Below are 18,247 nucleotides of genomic sequence, written 5' to 3'. Positions count from 1 at the left end.
TTCATGAATAAATACTAGGCAAGAACTCTACCAATGAGCTACATCCTCAGGCCCCTCCATGCCATTTAAGAGGTTTATATGCATACACATTCCAATGGCCATAGGATCAATATGGTTCTCAGAGGTGATGTTGGATTCAACACCAAGGGTTATTTATCTAATAGTGATTTTGCTTTGTCTTAAACATTGAAAATACCTCCCGGCATTCTTTCTGATCTTTTTAGCAGACTGATGGAATGAACTTACATCATAACAAGGCACAGCCAGACTGGAGGTCAGTGAACCAAGGCCAGCCACGCCCCCATTAGCCCAGCCAAGTGGTTGCATCTCCTCTGGATGCTAGCTATGGCTCCCTAGCTGCCCCTGGGTCTTCCTTGTCACTCAATTCTATGCACAGCTACAGTGAGTTTTCATTTAGGTCATCCAAACTAAAGCCATGGATTCCCTATCATTGATGACATCCTTGAGTTGACACCATCATGTTCTTGTTACTGCATGCCGTGACTTGGGAGTTGTTTCCTGAACGGACAGTCTCATCCTGGGCTTTGCACAGGGACCCCATCGAGCAGACTTCCACTTGGCCATAGCTCCTAGGGACCATTTCTGACCACACTCTGCCATGCAGTGTTCTTCACTACCGCGCAGTATTTATGAGCTGTTATTCATCATGCCTCTGCCTGGAACCCGAGCCTTGTCTCTCCTGTCTTGGCCTTTGGTGAGCAACACAAGAGCTTGCTGGGTAACAGGTACTGACTGGATAAATGGCTTGGTGTCTACTTCTGCCTTGCTCTACCTACATGACAATTCACTTAGTTTTGTGACACTTCCTAGTGACTTTGAGATTCTAAATGTTAACAGGAGCCTCGCAGGAATGCTCGGGATTCCTCGTGGTTCTGGAGGGGAGCGCAGCTTTTCTCAGCTTCTGTCAGGGAGTAGAAGTAACCAGTAATTTCCGCTTTGGCTTATATCAGTGAGTAGTAGTAACTTCAGTAATTCCTACTTTGGCTTATCCGTCCGTGCTCCTGAGCTGAATGAACATTGTCTCATTTTAAGGATGAGGGAAGAGCTCAGATGTAAAAGGACAGCAGGAGAAAGCAGGCCAGGGTGCTGCACCGAGTTACAAGACACAGGCAGCAAGAGGTGTGCATGCTGATTTTGAACAACGTTTAGGAGAAATAGGTGTCACTGTCACCAAACTTCCTCTTCTAAGTACTTTTCGCCTGCCTCTGTCTCCTTCCCTAAGTCTACAGAAGCACATCTATAATTGCTTGTAATGTTCATCTTTAACTTTTTTCACCGAGGTTTGAACACAGGGCCTTGCATACGCTGAGCACGGGACTCCCACCAAGCCACACCCCAGTCTGCATATTTTTGTCTTTTGTTTTCTCCCTGGGACAAATCCTCTTGAAAAATTTCAAACAATTGTCTTGCTGCAAGATGGTTTTAAATGTCAACAATGACCACTGAGTTCCGAATTCAGTGAAATGGAAATGTGTCAGCACTTTTGGCTTTCTGTAGACCTGTGAGCTCTGGAGTTAGCGACTCTCACCAACTGTGACCAAAGAGTTGGTCACTTAGCCCTCACCCCTAACCCCAACTTACAAAAGAGGGCAAGTGGCTGGGGGTGTGGCTCTGGGGTACAGTATGCTCCGGGCCCTGGGTTCAACACCCAGCAACCAGTGCAGTCAGTAACAGCCTGTCTCACCAAACTGGGGCGAGGCGCTCTGAGAACAGCGGAGGTGCATGCTGCACACAGGAAGTACTTCTCAGAACGATACATGCGCTGACATCACAGCAATGGAAACTCTGCTCTGAAAGACACCACTCTATGTCTAGCATTTAGCAGACGTCCCCCTAGAAGAAGCAAAGTCCTTGAAGATGCTAACGTGATTGTCCCGGGGATGTGGAAATCACAGTCTGCACCTCACAAGGTGGGAGGCCTGAAGGAAGGGCTACCCCCAACTGTCACTCATTTGTCTTATACTCCATTTGAGTCAGCATAATCTTTATTTCAAAATAACATTTTTATTATATAAAAATGTAAAAAATCCAGCAAACCAGAACTATGGATATATTTTCCTGGGCTTTCACATTGTTGATTTTTATTCGCATGGCATTTTCAACACAATTTACAGCATTGTCCCCATTTCCAGTCTGATTATACAAGCGCTAAATGACAGAAGAGTCTGAAATAAATACATTACAAAAGAGGCAAAGCTGTGAACTAAGTGGCATGCAGACGGTCCTACAGGTGGGGGAAGGAGCTGAAAAGGAAGTGAGTCGGGTCACGTGACAGGAGCTCCCGCTGGAGTTCTTCAGTCGTCTTTGTCTTTTGCTCCGTGCTTGAGGATGCGCGTGAACTCGATGTAGTTGAAATTGCCCTTCTTGTCAATGGGGGCCTCCCTGTAGAGCTCATCCACCTCCTCATCTGTGAAGCGGTCACCCATGGTGGTCAGCAGCTCCCTCAGGTAGTCCTCCTGGATGGTGCCTGGAGGGCAGCAAGGGACGGACTCACAGATACCCAAGTACATGACAGATACCCAAGTACAGTGTCATGATTCCGCAAACTCATCATCTATCACACACTCAGCCACAACACACGTAACTGCACCACTGCTTCCCAACCCAATCGCTTTGGAGTCTTCATTAATACTAAATTATGTTAAAAGCTTCAAAGCAGAGAGATGGCTCTGTGGTTAAGAGCACAGGCCGCTTTCAGAGAACCTGGGATGATTTCCAGCATCCACATAGCAGTTCAGAATCTAACCTGTAACTGCAGTTTCAAGGGATCTTATGCCCTCTTCTGGCACCAGGCATGCACGCACACACACACACACACACAATATTTATACACAAAAAAGAAAAATAAATCATTTTAAAAACCACAGTATAGAAATAAAAAGTCAAACAATAATAAGAGGTGGATCCCAGAACAAAGACAATGTCACCCAGACCAATGGCTCAGGGAGAAAAGTCAGGAAGGAGCGAGGGAGATTCCAGGAGATGTGAGGGCAAGCAGAGGAAAGGGAGGAGGCTGAAGGAAGAAGGGAGAAACACGGGACTGAAAGGCTTTCATGTCAAAGCGTGCTTCTCCAAAGGGCAGGAAAATGAAGACAAACAGAGAAACCCTGAGTAACTGCAGAGACACACAGCACTTCAAATGCTCACACTAGGAACTATGCCGTCTAGAGAAACCAGGGTCTCTGAACAGTTTTCATCTCTAAGGCGACATAATGGACCCTAAATTCTTACAGCTGTTCTAGGAAGTTCAAAGTCAAATTCAGAGGTGAACAAGGTAAGCTGTAGTTTCATGGCCCACAACAGGTATGTGACAAGGCCATTTCTGGTATATTCCTAGTTTAAAACAACAGGATTTTCTTTTTAATTAAAAAAATTACACATTAAAAACATGTCCTAAAATGTGCTCCATAGACCCTAAAATGAGGCTGGCCACAAACATGCAAGCAGCACTTACCTGTGGCTTCCTCATCAAAGCAGGCGAAGGCGTTTCTGATGACATCCTCGGGATCTGTACCATTCAACTTCTCTCCAAACATGGTGAGGAACATGGTGAAATTGATGGGGCCCGGGGCCTCATTCATCATGGCATCCAGGTAGGCGTCGGTGGGATTCTTGCCTGTAAGAGGACACGTAAACCCACGTCATGTGGCTCGCCTGGCTGCTCCTATGCTGCCAACCATACTGTTAAGAGGGTCAATAGCATTACTCTGTGTTCGCGCCCCATGTCCCATGTGTGGAGGCCTGAGGACAACTTTCAGGAGTTGGTTCTCTCTTTCCACAACGGTTCCAGGGACCAAACCCTACAGGCTTTGGACATAAGCACCTTACCTTTCCGTGCTGAGCCATCTTGCCAGCTTCTTCATCACTTTTTCATTAAAAAACAAAACCCCAAAAGTCTCAAGTTTTGACAGGGAACACCACACTATCACATGTTGTTGATTCTACACTGGTTCATCAGGGGTTGTTATTTTAATACCAGTTATTTAAAATAAAAAAAAAAAAAAAAAAACAACGTATAAGCAACCATGCCAGACTTGAACTGGGGTGCTCACCGTCTTGTTTGTAAAGAGAATCCTGATCTCAGTTCCTACTGAGAACAGCTCTCGGGACAGTGGCCAGAGACCTGACAGGGAGGGAAGCAGCTGTAGAGCTCCCCACAGGAAAGGTCTTGAAACCAGTTCTCCAATTGGCTATGAGGTCTGGAGAAGGTGGAAGAACGGGAACTCAAACCCAGCTCTCCAGACATCGAGGTTAGTGCCAGCCGGCCCACACAACCTCCTTTAGTCTTCACCTGTGAAAACGGCGGCTAACGCCAGTATCTTGAAGGTCCCTCAGACAGCAAGCTGACACACGTGAAAAGAACCATGTTGGTTGGGTCTTCAGATCTAGCATCTCAGAACTATACCAAACTAGAAGCTGATGGCGGTCCAGTCTAGAACTTGGGGGGACATCTAAGAAACCCATGGACAGCTATTTCACTGCATGGCAAATCCACCTCACTACACCCACTTAGCTCATCTGCACAACAGGAGCCACTGAGCAAGTGAGTTCGAGGCCAGCCTGATCTACAGAGAGAGTTCCAGGACAGGCTGCAAAAGCTACAGAGAAACCCAGTCTCGAAAAACAGAAAAATCAAAAAACAACAACAACACAAAAACAACCCCACTTCCCTGTTTGGAGAGCAACTGTCAGGCAGCCTTCCAGGAGTGGAGGGCAGGGGTGACTGCAACCCAGAGGTTCAAGAGAGTTCTCAGAGCGAAGTAGGAATTGAAAATGGATCTTTTTAAAAATGTGTGTGTAGCCAGGTGTGGTAGCATACACCTTTAATCCTAGCACTAGGGAAGCAAAGGAGGTCCGGTCTACAAAGCAAGTTCCAGGACAACCACACAGAGAAACCTGTCTCAAAAAACCAAAACAAACAAAAAACAAAACAAAAACAAACCAAAAAAAGGGCACGCGCACGTGGTGAGTGTGTTTGTGTCTGTTGATGGTACATATAAAATGTGTGTGTACCAGCGCTGTGGAGCACACGTGGAGGACAGAGGACAATGTCCAAGATCCAGGGCTCTCCATCCTGGGGTTCACACAGAAGGCACCAGGCTCAGCAGCATGCACCTTTAACCTCTATGTTTTTTTGGAAAAAAAATAAAAAAATTCACTTTCTTTCTTTCTTTAGAAAAAAAAATTCAATTTCAATTCCTTCCTTCCTTCCTTCCTTCCTTCCTTCCTTCCTTCCTTCCTTCCTTCCCTCTCTTTTTAAATTATAAAAAACATTACTGTGGAAGTCTCTTTCCCAGGGGTCCACTGTTGGTTATGAAGTGCTTCCTCTTTGTCCATTTGCTCATGGCCTGTCCTCCACCCACAGAAGATTATTGGCTGCATTTGTTAATGTGCCTTCTGGTCTACTGCACACAGCCACCAGCATGCGTGCGCACACGCGCGCGCACACGCACGCACATACGCACGCACATACGCACGCACACACCACACCCCCCCCCTTCGGGCTCACACAGACACAATCCACTTAGCTAACAGGAACAGTATCTGCCAGGTTTCCCCCTCTAGAGCTGATTTCCCCCTCGCTGGGCCCAGCCCTGAAAAGGCCCTCCCACACCTGAAAGCTTTTCAAAGGCCAAATGGCCGAGAATTGAGCCACAAGACGAATGAGCCAGAGAGGGATCCCCGCCAGGGAGAGGCACAAAGGCTACCTAGAGAAGCCAGCATGTCATGCAGGTCCTCCTTGTCGATGAAGCCGTCCCGGTTCTGGTCGATCATGTTGAAGGCCTCTTTGAACTCTTGGATCTGGGACTGGTCAAACATGGCGAACACATTGGATGTTGCGCGCTGAGGGCGCTTCTTGGTGGTCTTGGTCTTGGCCTTTTTGCTCGACATGGTGGTGGTTTAAATCTGGAATTAAATGAAAAAAAAATGCTTAATACATAAAGCAAAAAGGGGCATACACACAGACAGACACGCACACACCTAAAGTTAGTGAATACAAGTATCTTTTTCTTTCTCTCTGAAAACAGAGTCGTGTCGTGTGTGTCACGTCCCCCACGTGAATTCAGGGACCAGACTTGGGTCTTCTGCAGCCATTTCTCTCACCCCAAGTTTTTGTTTGTTGTTTTCCAAAACAGGGTTTCACGATGTAGCGCTGGCTGTCCTATATAGACCAGGCTGGACTCCAACCTGGAGCTCTACCTGCCTCCCAAGTGCTGGGATTAAAGGTGCCACCCAGCTCCCAAGACTAGTTCTATTCTTATCTATTGGGATTTATAGAACTATGTAACAGGGACTGGAGAGATGGTCAGAAGTTGAGAGCACTGCCTGCTCTTCCAGAGGACCTGGGTTCAATTCCCACCACCCACATGCTAGTTCACAGCTGTTGGTAGTTCCAGCTCCAGGGGATCCAACACCCTCACACAGACGTGCAAAACACCAATGCATATAAAATAAAAATACATAAATCATTAAAAGGGTTCCCTCACACAAACCTCTTACCCTTTCGAGGTTCATTTATCCCTCACAACAACCAAACATGACCGGTACTTTTATTCTTTCCACTTTACTACCACTGAAATAATCTTTCAGAAACCCAATTTTTCATCATCAAAATATAGTATCTATTATAGTGTATAGTATGAACTAAGTAGATACTGTACAAGGATAGAGAGATACGAGTGCTCACCTTTAAACCCAATTTCCTCTTGTAGGCTTCCAAGCTACCCCTGCATTTCCCTCATTTGACAATTGTAAAGATCAGTTAAGATCAACTGCTCCCACATTGATGGCGTTGGTGTTACCTTCCAACACTACTGACAGCCAGCAGCAACTTAACTGTTAAACAGAATGATAATTTCCATTTTTTTAAAAATAGGGTCTCATGTAGTCCAGGCTGGTACTGAACTCAACATGTAGCTGAGGATGACCTTAAACCCTAGATCCTCCTACCTCTGTCTCTCGAGTGCTGGGATTATACGCATGGCTCATGCCCTGGCTGCATTTTATTTTTTTTAAATATTTATTTATTTATTATGTATACAATATTCTGTCTGTGTGTATCTCCAGGGCATCAGAACTCACTACAGATGGTTGTGAGCCACCATGTGGTTGCTGGGAATTGAACTCAGGACCTTTGGAAGGGCAGGCTATGCTCTTAACCACTGAGCCATCCCTCCAGCCCCCCCCCCCCCAGCTGCATTTTAAACAGTGTAAATATCTGCACAATGGTGTTCTGGTCAATGTGACAGACAGGATATACAATGGTATAGACCCATAGTCTAGGTCTGCAGCAAGCTATTCTATCTGGCCTTGTATAAGCAAACTCTACAGTGTTTGCAGAGCAACGAGACGGCCTAACAAAGGGATTCTCAGAATGTATCCCCATTACTAGACAGCATGCAAAGTTCAAATCTAAGCCACGAACGAAGAGTTATACATAACTTTAAGTCTCACAAATATCAGGGCAGTTTTTAGAAACTATTTTTGAGCTTTTATTATTTTTATACATACAGTCTGCCTTCATGTAAAGTCTGTGCACATGTGTGCAGCACCCATGGAGACCAGAAGAGGATGCTGGGTCCTCTGAGAAAGTTACAGACCAATGTCCATCTCCATATACTCCTGGGAATTGAACCCAGGTCCTCTAGAAGAATCAGCCAGTGATGTTAACCACTAAGCCATCTTTCCGGCCCCTTAGGGCAACTTTAAAAAAATATTTTATTATTTTTTAAAAATTCTGTGCCAGGGTGTTCTGCCTGATGCAGTTGGTGTGGCACATATGGGCAGTCCTCTGGGACTGGAGTTACGCAGGGTTGTGAGCTGCCATGTGGGTGCTCGCAATCCAGTTCAGGTTATCTGGAAGAGCAGTCAGGGCTTCTTAGCTGGAGAAGTGAGTCATTTCTCCAGCTCCAATTATGATAATGATGGTGACGATGATGTACATCTAAAAGTGCAGGTGAGTGTGTGGAAGTGAGAGGCTATTTGGAAATGCTTTCTCTCCTTCCACCGTGGGATCAGCATCAAACTCAGTTGTCAGGCTTGCATGGCAGGCACTGTTACCCCCTGAGCTATCTCACCCGCCCATGGCAACTCTTTGATCTAATGTTTTATTGCATCTCTACAACTGCCCTATGAGATAGGCACTCCCTGTGTATTAAATAATTCAAGGCTGTTCCGAGGGAGGTGCATATAACCTTGTCCTTGGCTCCTGCGACGTCCTGTCTGATATTTACTATCATAGGTCACACCAGATGATCTAACTATGAGTTACGATGGGAGGCTTTTGGTCGTAAGTTATCAGCTTGACTTCTAACAGGGCTGCGCACCGAGGTCGGACATGTGGAGAGCTAGGTATACCTATGCAATAAAGCCCTCATTCCCTGGCTGGCAGTACTCTGCACACTGTGACACATCACTGCTAGGAGCTGACACGGTCCATGACTTCACTGGGACAGACAACTGAAGCTGTGTTCAGGGAGAACCACAGCCATCATCAGTGAGTTGGAATCCCAGCCCCAGGGACACCTAAAGGTACAGCTGGTGTGAGAAGTGAGGACAGCATGGGGAGTTCCCCTTCGGCAGCGCCACTGCTTCAGAGGGACTGACAATTAGCTGTCTCAGTTAGGGCTCTTACTGTGATAAACACCACGGACAAAAGCAACTTAGGGAAGAAAGGGAAGTCAGGGCAGGAACTCCAGCCCAGACCATGGAGGGGTGCTGCTTAGTGGCTTCCTCCTCCTAACCGCTCAGTCCGCTTTCTTATACAACCCAGGACCACCCACAGGGAGCTGGGCCTCCCAACACTTCACAGACTGGACTACTGTCCACACTGGGTCCTGGTTTGTGTCAAGCTGATAGAAACCAAGCCGCACTCCAGCCGTGTCAGCTGTCTACAAAGGAACTCGGGCTTTGGGCTTTCTCTTCAGACGGTGTTTCTCTGCCATCAACCTGAAACATGCGCCCAGTGTACCGATGTTTGGGTTAGCACAGCTCTGAAGTACTCCAGCTTCATGGTGCTGACTCTCAACATCATCTTCTCCTCCCCGTAACTTAGTTTGATACCTGACTGCAGTTATATGGAAAGTTACACAGAGAACAGACAGACAGAACGTGGTCACTACTGGTCACTCCCCTCCTTTTGTTTTCTTTATTTTTTCTGGCTGCTGCTGCAGCGGCCTTGTCTTAGTTAGGATTACAATTTTGATGACAAAACATCAGGACCAAAAGCAAGTTGGGGAGGAAAGGTTTTATTTGGCTTACACAGCATACTGAGGGCCCTAAAGGTGGGCACTCACACAGAGCAGGAGCTCAGGCAGAGACCATTGAGGGGGGCTGCCCACTGGCTTGCTCGGCCTGCTTTCTTACAGAACCCAGGACGACTTTCTGATAGAAGCCCAGGGATGAATGTGGAATATTAGATCACACCGTGACACTCAGATTGTTAATAAAATTACCTTGAATCCGGGGCAGAGCCAGCAACCACCTGACAGAAAGCAGCCATAGAGAAGCCAGGAATTCAATAGAGAAGACCAAAGCAAAGGAAAGGGAGGGACTAAGAGTTTGGCGCTTTTTTTGGTTTTGGGATGAGTGAAGAGGCTTGTCTTGTGGTGTCTCTGGCCAAGGTCAGCTGGTTGCTTCTCAGCTTCTGTGACTTAGCAGATTTTCACTCCCCACATCTGACTTCCAAGTCTTCATTGGTAAATAGAACAACAGACTTAGCTTAAACCTACACAGCCTAACCGGTTCTGCTGTGGCAGTGGGACCAGAAGGCCTTCTAGGCTGCAGCCTGAGTGGTGGGTGGGGCATTGACTGGGGGGCAGTGGGGCCCGGAGACGATAATTAAAATATCAATAGTATTATATTCAGTCACTAAGACAACAGGAAAACTACAAGGAATGGCGCCACCCCGAGTGGAATGGGCCCTCCCCACCAACCACTAAGAAAATGCTGCAGAATGCCTACATCTGATCTTGTGGAGGCTCCCTCTCTCAGATGAAACTAAAATTAGGCAGCACAGGTATAAGCCCAGGTTCTCATGCATATTATGAGCCTCAGTTCAGACTCCACCCCTGAGAAAGCCCCTCAATAATAACCCCTCCCCAGAGAAGCTCAAGACCACTACAGCAGGGTGCTTAAACTGCCCCCTGGAGAACAAACGTGGTTTCCTGGTTTCCGGTCAAACCTGGGCTTTTTCTAATTTGGTCCGATTTTGTCTAATTTGGATTACTGACTGTAATCTCGGAGAAGCTTATCAGGGTGCAGAAACTTCAAAAAGTATTAAATCTTATTTCAAGATTTCGTAAATATTAGTAGTCTGAAGGCATAGATAAGTTCCACCAGCTGATCATTTATGCAAACTCACTAACGAGTAACATTTAAAAAAATAATCTGTCAACTCTATCATGCTGAAAGTTAACCCAGAATATCCTACGCTAAACATTTTTGAGGCTTAATTAGAGTTCTTCAAGAAGGTAGAACTAAACGCAAGGATTAGCTTAAGGAGCTTGATTAGTGGAAAAGAGTTGCTGGGGGCAGCACCAGTCTCAGCTGGGCCGGCAGTCAGTCTGACCCCCAAATGAAGGGGAGAGGCAGGGGCAGGGGGAGGGATAGGAGAGGAGGCTGATGGGTGAGGATGCGATTACTAACAGGCTAATTACTAATCAGAATGTGCTACAGAGTAAGCAGGGGACTGAGGAAGCATCTGAGTTCTTCACAAGTTTGGTTTTTGCCACAACTCATGTTTTAGGTATGTACTGTCTTTTTCCTAAGCACTCCTTCCTTAATGCTTGTGTTTAAATCTCTATTGAAAGTGTCTGTGCACACGCGCGGATGTGTGTGGAAGTCGGAGGCCAATGGTGGGTGTCACTATGTGTGGAGAGCTCACTGACTAGCCAAGGAGCTCCAGGGATCCCTGCTACCGTGCCTCCCCAGCACTGGGATCTTAGGTGCACTTATGTGTCCGCCATTTATGTGGGGTCTGGACCATGACCAAGCACTTTACTGAGTCATTCCCAGACCTAAAACTGTTTGTTAAGAAACCCAACTTTGAGCCCAGCATGGTGAGATCCTGTCTCAAACCACCACTAGCAACCCAACTTTGTTTACATACATACTCTCTCTCTCTCACACACCCCACATTCTTTAGAGTTTTACTATGTTTATAGCCCTGGCTGGCCTTGAATTTATGATTCTCTTGCCTCTGTCTCCTAAGTGCTGGGAGTTTTAGGTATTTTAGGGCTGGGGACATAATTCAGTGAGAGTAATTGTCTAGCTGTTCAAGGTACTGGGTTCAATCCCCTGAAGCACAAAAATAAAATATACTTCATATAACTATATGGCACCTATAAAAACTAAACATACACATCAGTTGAAAAGTGAGCAAAGGTATCAAGACCGGCAGTCTGAAGAAAACAGCCCTTCCTTCCTCTTGCTTTCTGAGACAAGCACCTCTGCTTCCTCACCGCCCACTCGCTCTCCAGCCCACAGAAAGCTGGCCATCCATCTCCGCCACAGCGGCCACGTCAAGGCGACAAACTCGGGAAGGCTTCCAGGCCCTTTTCCTGTACTTCCACTGTTCAAGCTTCCTTCCGGGACTGGCCCTCTGCATTTTCTTCTTCTTTCATCCTCACTCACTTGGCATCCAGGTTTCTCATGCCCTGCCGTTTCTGACAAGGGTTCACCATGCATCCAAGGCTGATAGGGTTTCTCCTTCTGCCTCCCCAGTGCTGGAATTACGGCATGTACCACCACACCTGGCTCTTATGAAGAATATTTTTATAACCTGCAAGCCAGTTTCTGCCTCTCAGTTGCATCAAAATTCCCCTCCATGGCTTAAAGCTCTTTCCTTGAATGATCTCATCGACTCTCACTGTTCTGGCTCCAAGGCCTCCACCTCCAGGCTTGTGCTCCACCTTTGTGCTTTAGATTCACATCCGACTGCCGAGGAATCACGCCCATTCGGCCATTCCACAGACACCGCAAAACCAACAAGCTGAAAACTGAATCCATTGTCCTCCCTCTCAACTTTCCCAGCCCACTCACCCTGCCTGGAAGCCAAGTCGTCCTCCACAAACCCCTCCCGCCTCTCAGATAGTTCTCAGGTGTGCACATCCTCCTCATTCACGTAGACTTGTCCCAGCTGTCCTGCCTCTCCAGTGCGGGCATCAAAAGCATGCACTACCATCGACTTTTTTAAAAACATTTTTTAAATTTGTGTGTGCCAACATATGCACGGGTGTCAGCTGACAATGTTTGAAAGCCGGTTTCCTCTCACCACATGGGCTTGGCTTCTGAGATCAAACACAGGCTGCCAGGCTTGGCAGAAACAGCCGTCACGCACTGAGACAATTCTTCAGCTCCATGTATACATATTTTACACACATGCTTACTTTTTTTCCAGGAGAAGAGGAGTCGCCCTGAACTGAACGAAACTGCCTGCCTTCCCAATGATGTAACTGAAGACCGGACATTAAATGATCCCAGGTCAGCTGTGCTCACAACCCACTGGAGACAAACGTGGGCTTCTGAGCAGCGATTCTCCTCTACATTCGCTCACAGAAGAGCAGAACTGGAGTAGAGAAACTACATGGGCAGCAGGACTGCACGGTGAGCGACCAGCAGATGAAGGGAAACCCCGGGGTATGTGATGTGGTGCAGCAGCTCAGACTGGGGTAATAAGTGCCAATATCTTTGTTTTGTTTTGTTTTTGTTTTTTTCGAGACAGGATTTCTCTGTAGCTTTGAACTAGCTCTTGTATGGCCTCGAACTCACAGAGAGATCCACCTACCTCTGCTGGGATTAATGGCTTGTGCCACCACCACCACCCGGCCAGCAGTAACTTCTATTAGCCACGATTGAACAGAGAAACCTTTATGCTCAAAGTGGTGTTTGTGTGTGTGTGTGTGTGTTGTGTGTGCACGTGGGGGGGGGGCCCACCTAACCCAACACTCTACCTCTAGACTACAGTTACAGATGAGACTATTCACAGAAAACATTGCCCAGAATGTAAATTACCACCTTTAATAAAAACAAGACCCATTTTCTCTTCAAACATTTTACTATTTCTCTACATTCCTAATGTAGTGAACTAAGTGGTGTTTGTGCTCTCGGGTCACACCACAGGCTGGGGTGCAGGAAGCCGGTGTCACAAGTGATGCAAATGTCTGATATCCAAGTCAGAGCAAGGGAACGTATCATTAACCAGCGGAACTCTGTGAGTTTCATTCTGCCTGTAAGGCTTCCCCAGGCTTGGAAAGATGCTCAGAGCACATGCTGCCTATGGCTTCCAAGCTCCCTTTGATGCTTTCCCAAGTCTTTGTTATCACCATATGGCCAATAAACACGGCTCTCCCAGAAGCTGGTCATGTATCAGTCATCTATGAAGTTTATAAAAAACGATGCCTGGGTCTTCGTCAAGCCTACCAGTAGGGGAATGTTGGTGTGGAGGCCAAGAATTTAAATGTACCAAGTAGGAGTTGGAGAGCTGGTTCACTGGCTGGAGTACCTGCAGAGGACCAGGATTTGATTCCTAGCATTTACGTGGAGGCTCAAAACTATCTGTGACTCTAGTCCCTGGGGATCTGACACCCTCTTCTGACCTCCAGAGGTATCAGGCATGCACACGGTGCACAGATATACATGCAGGCAAACACTCATAATCATGAGATAATAAAATAAATAAAAATTTAAAAAATGCACTAGGTGTTTCCAATGTTCAGCTAAGGCTGAAACCACTCAGCCCACTCTGGCCGTATAAATGTCCAGTTTTCCCTGGCTTTTCAAAGTTGATGGTCATTATGGGAAAATGGAGATGCAGAGGCCTAGATTCTAACTCCAGTTCTGACATGAGCAGCTGTTTGACCTTTGGCTAGTCTAGCCATCCCAGATCCCATTTTCCTCATCCATCTAAGAGGTGACTCATGAGCTACCTTGGAAGATGGCTCAGTTGGTGCTTAGCCTTTGAGCATGAGGACCTGAGTTTGAGCCTATCTGAATCTGGTGATGCATGTGGGCCAGGGGTCGATGATGTCTTAAAATGAAGGTGAACACACCTGAGAAATGACACCAGAGATTGTCCTCTGGTCTGCACATGCATGCGCACACATATACACATATCCAATAACTGGCTCGTAGCCAATAACTGGCAGCCAGCAAATTACATGCAGTGTGTAGGAAGGTTTGGTTAGTACCCTCCAAGATGGCCTTTAAAATGTCTCTTCAAAAATTAGCTTTACTTAGAAACCGAATTTCAAACATCTTGAACAACTGCAGAATGAAGAACTAGACTAGACCCCGTCCCTACACCCTAACCCCACCCCCATGTTCATGCTACCTGCATGGATCCCAATGGCACCGAACTTCCTTCCCTCCCTTGCCAAGGGGGTAGTTAGGCTCAACAGCTGTCACCGTGAAGTGACCAATGTAAACACAGAGCGTTAGGAAATGACGGTGGATGACTGCCTCGAGAGACACTGCACCCCCTGCTGGCTCTGTTGAGTCAGAATGTAGATGCTTGCACCAGGAAGTGGGGAGCTAGGCCTCCTACCAACAGCCAGAAGCAACTGGCCAGTCGCTGAGTCAACCTACTAAAGAAGACAATCCTCCTTCAGATAAGGACAATCTCACAAGACTAAAGTGTTTGGAGATTTTTGGCTTTTAACACCCCTCTAATCCCAATATTCTGGACAGAGGCAGGCAGATATCTTTAAATTCAAGGTCAACCTGGTCTACAAAGTTAAGTTCCAGGACAGTCAGGGCTATAAAGACCCTGTCTAAAAAATAAAAATAAAAAATAAAAAAATCCAAAAACCCAAAAAGAACAACAAACAATCAAACAAACAAAAACCCCCAGGTATTGCCTTACAAAACAAAATTGAGGGCAATTTGTTATATATCAACAGAAAAGCAGTAATGCCACTGTTACGTGATTTCTTTAATAGTGAGGCGAGGAAACATCTTCATTTTGAGATTAGAGCCACAGAATTCTAGAAGGTTCAAATGGATCCGTCAGGTGACTAGGGAATTTTCTTTCTGGTTAAGAAAATGCGACTGTGACAGAATTCCCCCAGTTCGGTAGGTTCTCTCAAACACAAGGCTCTTTTCCCTGCCCCACCACCCTATTCCTGTGCCTCTACTGCTTTGCAGGTTTTTCTTGCTTTCTAATTGCAGCTTTCTTCAAAGTTCCATCCTTAAATGTGCGTACAGGCTGGCTGAGAAGCGTGTATCACAGAGGCTCCACTCAAGCTGGGCGTGGGGCTTCACGTCTTTCCTCCCAGCACTCTCCAGGCCAAGGCAAGAGGACTGCCACAAGTTCGAGGCTAGCCCAAGCTACACAATGAGCCCCAAGCCAGCCTGGTTACAGAATGAGGTTCTGTCTAAAAAAACCGAACCAAACAACAGAAACCATAAAATTGAAAAATAAAAGTTATCACTCAGTGTGAGTCAATTAGGGAGGAAAGGGTGGAAACTGGCTTCGTGGGCAAAGGGATCATAAAGGGTTCAAATTTTAGGGGCTGGAATCAAGAGTGCAAACTGCTCGGAGAAGACCACAACCACCTGTAACCCCAGCTCCAGGGGATCCACTGCCTCTGGCCTCTGGGATCAGTACTCAGTCTTTTACATGCAGACACCCCACACACATAACTAAACATAAACCTTCACAGAAGACTTCTCGTTCTAGCCCAACTACACTAGGATGGCAGCTGCCCAAGGTGGGGGTTGTGAGTCTTGTTGGCAAGGACAGTGTAGGCAGAGTCGCAGCAGGAGAAACCGAGCGTAAAAGCAGAGTGGCTCCAGGGTTTAACACTCTGATCTTTTCACATTCAGTTTCATCTTTTCCAAGGTCGGTCGGAATCTAGAAATTTCATAGGGCTTCCCTTGATGAGCTACTGTTTGTTCTGAGGATCACATGACTAGACACAAACAGTTTGAAAGCAGCAATCAGAAAGAGAATTCAGTATGCAGTCAAATTAAGATGCTTTACAAAATTAACTTAATGTACCTAATGATACATAATTGTTTTTATGGCTACATACGTAGGTTTTTAAGTTCCATAATTATCTTTCTTTTAAAGAGTCAAACAGAGCTTTTACATCTAACACCAGGCGCACTTGCCCCATACACCACAGCGCCCTCTCCTCTTCCTTACAGGTGTTCTGGGTGTCCCGGCAGTTCCCTATTCTCTGACATCTCTATCACTTCTAAAGTGCGCAAATCTGACCTTTTGTAACTGTGTACTCCCATGTAACAACCCAAGTCAGTTACAAATGTTAAACATCACTCCAGAAAGTTTCCCCGAAGTCACTACCCAGGCAAATCTTGTTTGGATTTCTTTCCTGAGACAAGTTTTAACTACACTGCCCAAGCTGACTGAAGCTCAGGACCTCCTGCCTCAGCTTCCAGGGGCCACGATAGAGGTTATCAGAGACCATCTGAACTTGATCTACTCTTGTTTGAGTGTCTTTTAAACCAAAAAGCAAATGTATATACTTGTGTAGGCCTGGTTTCTTTCTTTTGTTCCTTTTTTTATTTTATATTTATTCACTTTTTAAAATTTTATGTGCATTGGTGTTTTGCCTGCATGAATGTCTGTTAGGATGCCAGATTCCTTGGAACTGGAATTACAGACAGTTGTGAGTTGCCACAGTTGTGGGTGCTGGGAATTGAACCCCGGGTCCCGGAAGAGCAGCTAGTGCTCTTAACTGCTGAGCCATCTCCCCAGGCCAGCCTGGAGTCTTTTAATGTAATATTTTTGAGACTGAACCACTGTGTTGAGTTTATGAATGGCCTTCCTCCTCCTCTTTTAAAAACCATTTTTGAGTGTGTGGGATCAAACCAGGACCTCCAACATATCAGGCAAGTGCTACACGCTCAGTCCTTTATTCTTTTCTACTCACTAGTAGAATTACACTGAAAATTACAACTTACAAATATTCTTAAGTTTTTACTTACAAAGGCTTTTTACAGTCTTTTGTCTTTCTTCTTGGATTATAAAGTCTAGAAGACTGCCTTGCACCTGGCAGGTGCCAAACAGGTAAGCAAGTCTTTCCATCAAAAACAAATTGCATACACAAGTGTTCACGGTATGGCAGGTGTTAGAGCCGAGTGAGCACTCCTGAAGTAAGGCTTTTTTCTAAGTCAGCACACACTTAGCCAGGCTCATTTTCCAGAGCTTCCTCACAAACTCCACCAACTGGTTACCCCTGTCCTCAGCACTTGGAAGGAATATTAGCAAAGGACAAGCTATGGGTGTAGCAGGCACCGGAGTAAGCAAGTCACAAGCATTGACTATTTAACCCTTACAACAGCTTATAATGCAGGCATATTGGGATCCCTGTTTTCCAGATAAAAGCTACAAAGTGGCAGAAAGCATACCTAGGGAATCCAGCCGCCCCTCATGTCCTTAGCAGCAACTGCAACATACCCGCCTTGAAAACTCTAGGTGAGGTGACCAGCAAGGCTAACGTGTATTTGGGGTTCAAAATGGCGACATCAAGTATGCCGTTCGCCACGCTAGTACTCTGAATGAAAGAAGCGCCTTTAGGTCTCTGCCTCCCTTCTCCTCCCTCTCTCGCGAAGAGGATCTGAGAACATGGGAAGCAGAAACAATGGAGTAGCTAGGGCTACCTCCCCAAGTCTGGAAAAATGGCTAGAGTTCACACCACACTCAGAGGCCAAAGGAGCTGTCCCGGATATCCTGTTTTTCAAGCCAGTTTACTTCCTCTAAAACTGCCAACCTGCACCCACTCCCACCCCCTACAAGCTTGCTGTCTTTTTCACTCCCTTGCCAGTCACGGTGGACTCAGGGATCAACCTTCAGAGGCAGAAGGGGATTTGCTTTGCCTGCCACGCGGAACTAGCCAGAGCCCAAAGATGCTGATAACGAGGGTATAATAAAACTCCTCCTTAGACAGATGGTATTTCTTAACCTTGGGAAAATGGGGACACCGGCCCCATCCTTGGCGTTCCTAAGTTTAGCCACCATCACCTGGGGAATCTGTCCTTCAGAGACCAAAGTTCAGTAAACTCAGTCTCACTAAAGCAGAAACAAGTACGGAGGCAGCCATCATAGAATTTATTTTATTTAACACAGCGGAAACAAACTTAAAGCTGTGCACTCAGAAGGGTGATCAGGCACCTGTGTGTGTCTGTGTTCAGTGAGAGAGTGTACAGAGGAAATTAGTGGCATCCTATGAATTTCTCAACTGATCCCAGGCAAATTACCTCA

The 18,247-nt window shown here is 46.3% G+C and overlaps 1 protein-coding gene and 1 long non-coding RNA gene across 3 annotated transcripts in view; one reads left to right on the top strand and one right to left on the bottom strand.

Moving 5' to 3' along the window:
• Nucleotides 1-2,005: 2,005 nt before the first annotated feature.
• LOC126516047 (myosin regulatory light chain 12B) overlaps nucleotides 2,006-18,247 on the bottom strand; it is a 29,629-nt gene continuing 13,387 nt past the window's right edge. Inside the window, exons 2-4 of one of the 2 annotated variants that reach the window (XM_050166188.1) lie at nucleotides 5,730-5,928; nucleotides 3,476-3,637; nucleotides 2,006-2,488 (exon numbers count right to left, since the gene is read on the bottom strand). In XM_050166188.1, the coding sequence (XP_050022145.1) occupies nucleotides 2,316-2,488; nucleotides 3,476-3,637; nucleotides 5,730-5,913 (519 nt within the window). In that variant the 5' untranslated portion in view covers nucleotides 5,914-5,928 and the 3' untranslated portion in view covers nucleotides 2,006-2,315. The remainder of the gene's footprint in view (nucleotides 2,489-3,475; nucleotides 3,638-5,729; nucleotides 5,929-18,247) is intronic. The other variant, XM_050166189.1, reaches the window with a different exon arrangement.
• LOC126516049 (uncharacterized) lies at nucleotides 5,935-17,172 on the top strand. The gene is made up of 2 exons (XR_007596007.1): nucleotides 5,935-12,627; nucleotides 12,746-17,172. It is a non-coding gene; the product is annotated as an uncharacterized lncRNA (long non-coding RNA).

The sequence above is a fragment of the Alexandromys fortis genome, unplaced genomic scaffold, assembly GCF_014885135.2.
Source record: "Alexandromys fortis isolate MF-2015 unplaced genomic scaffold, M_Fortis_MF-2015_v1.1 scaffold_143, whole genome shotgun sequence".
Classification (NCBI taxonomy): Eukaryota; Metazoa; Chordata; class Mammalia; order Rodentia; family Cricetidae; genus Alexandromys; species Alexandromys fortis.
This window is presented reverse-complemented; position numbering and strand designations above follow the sequence as displayed.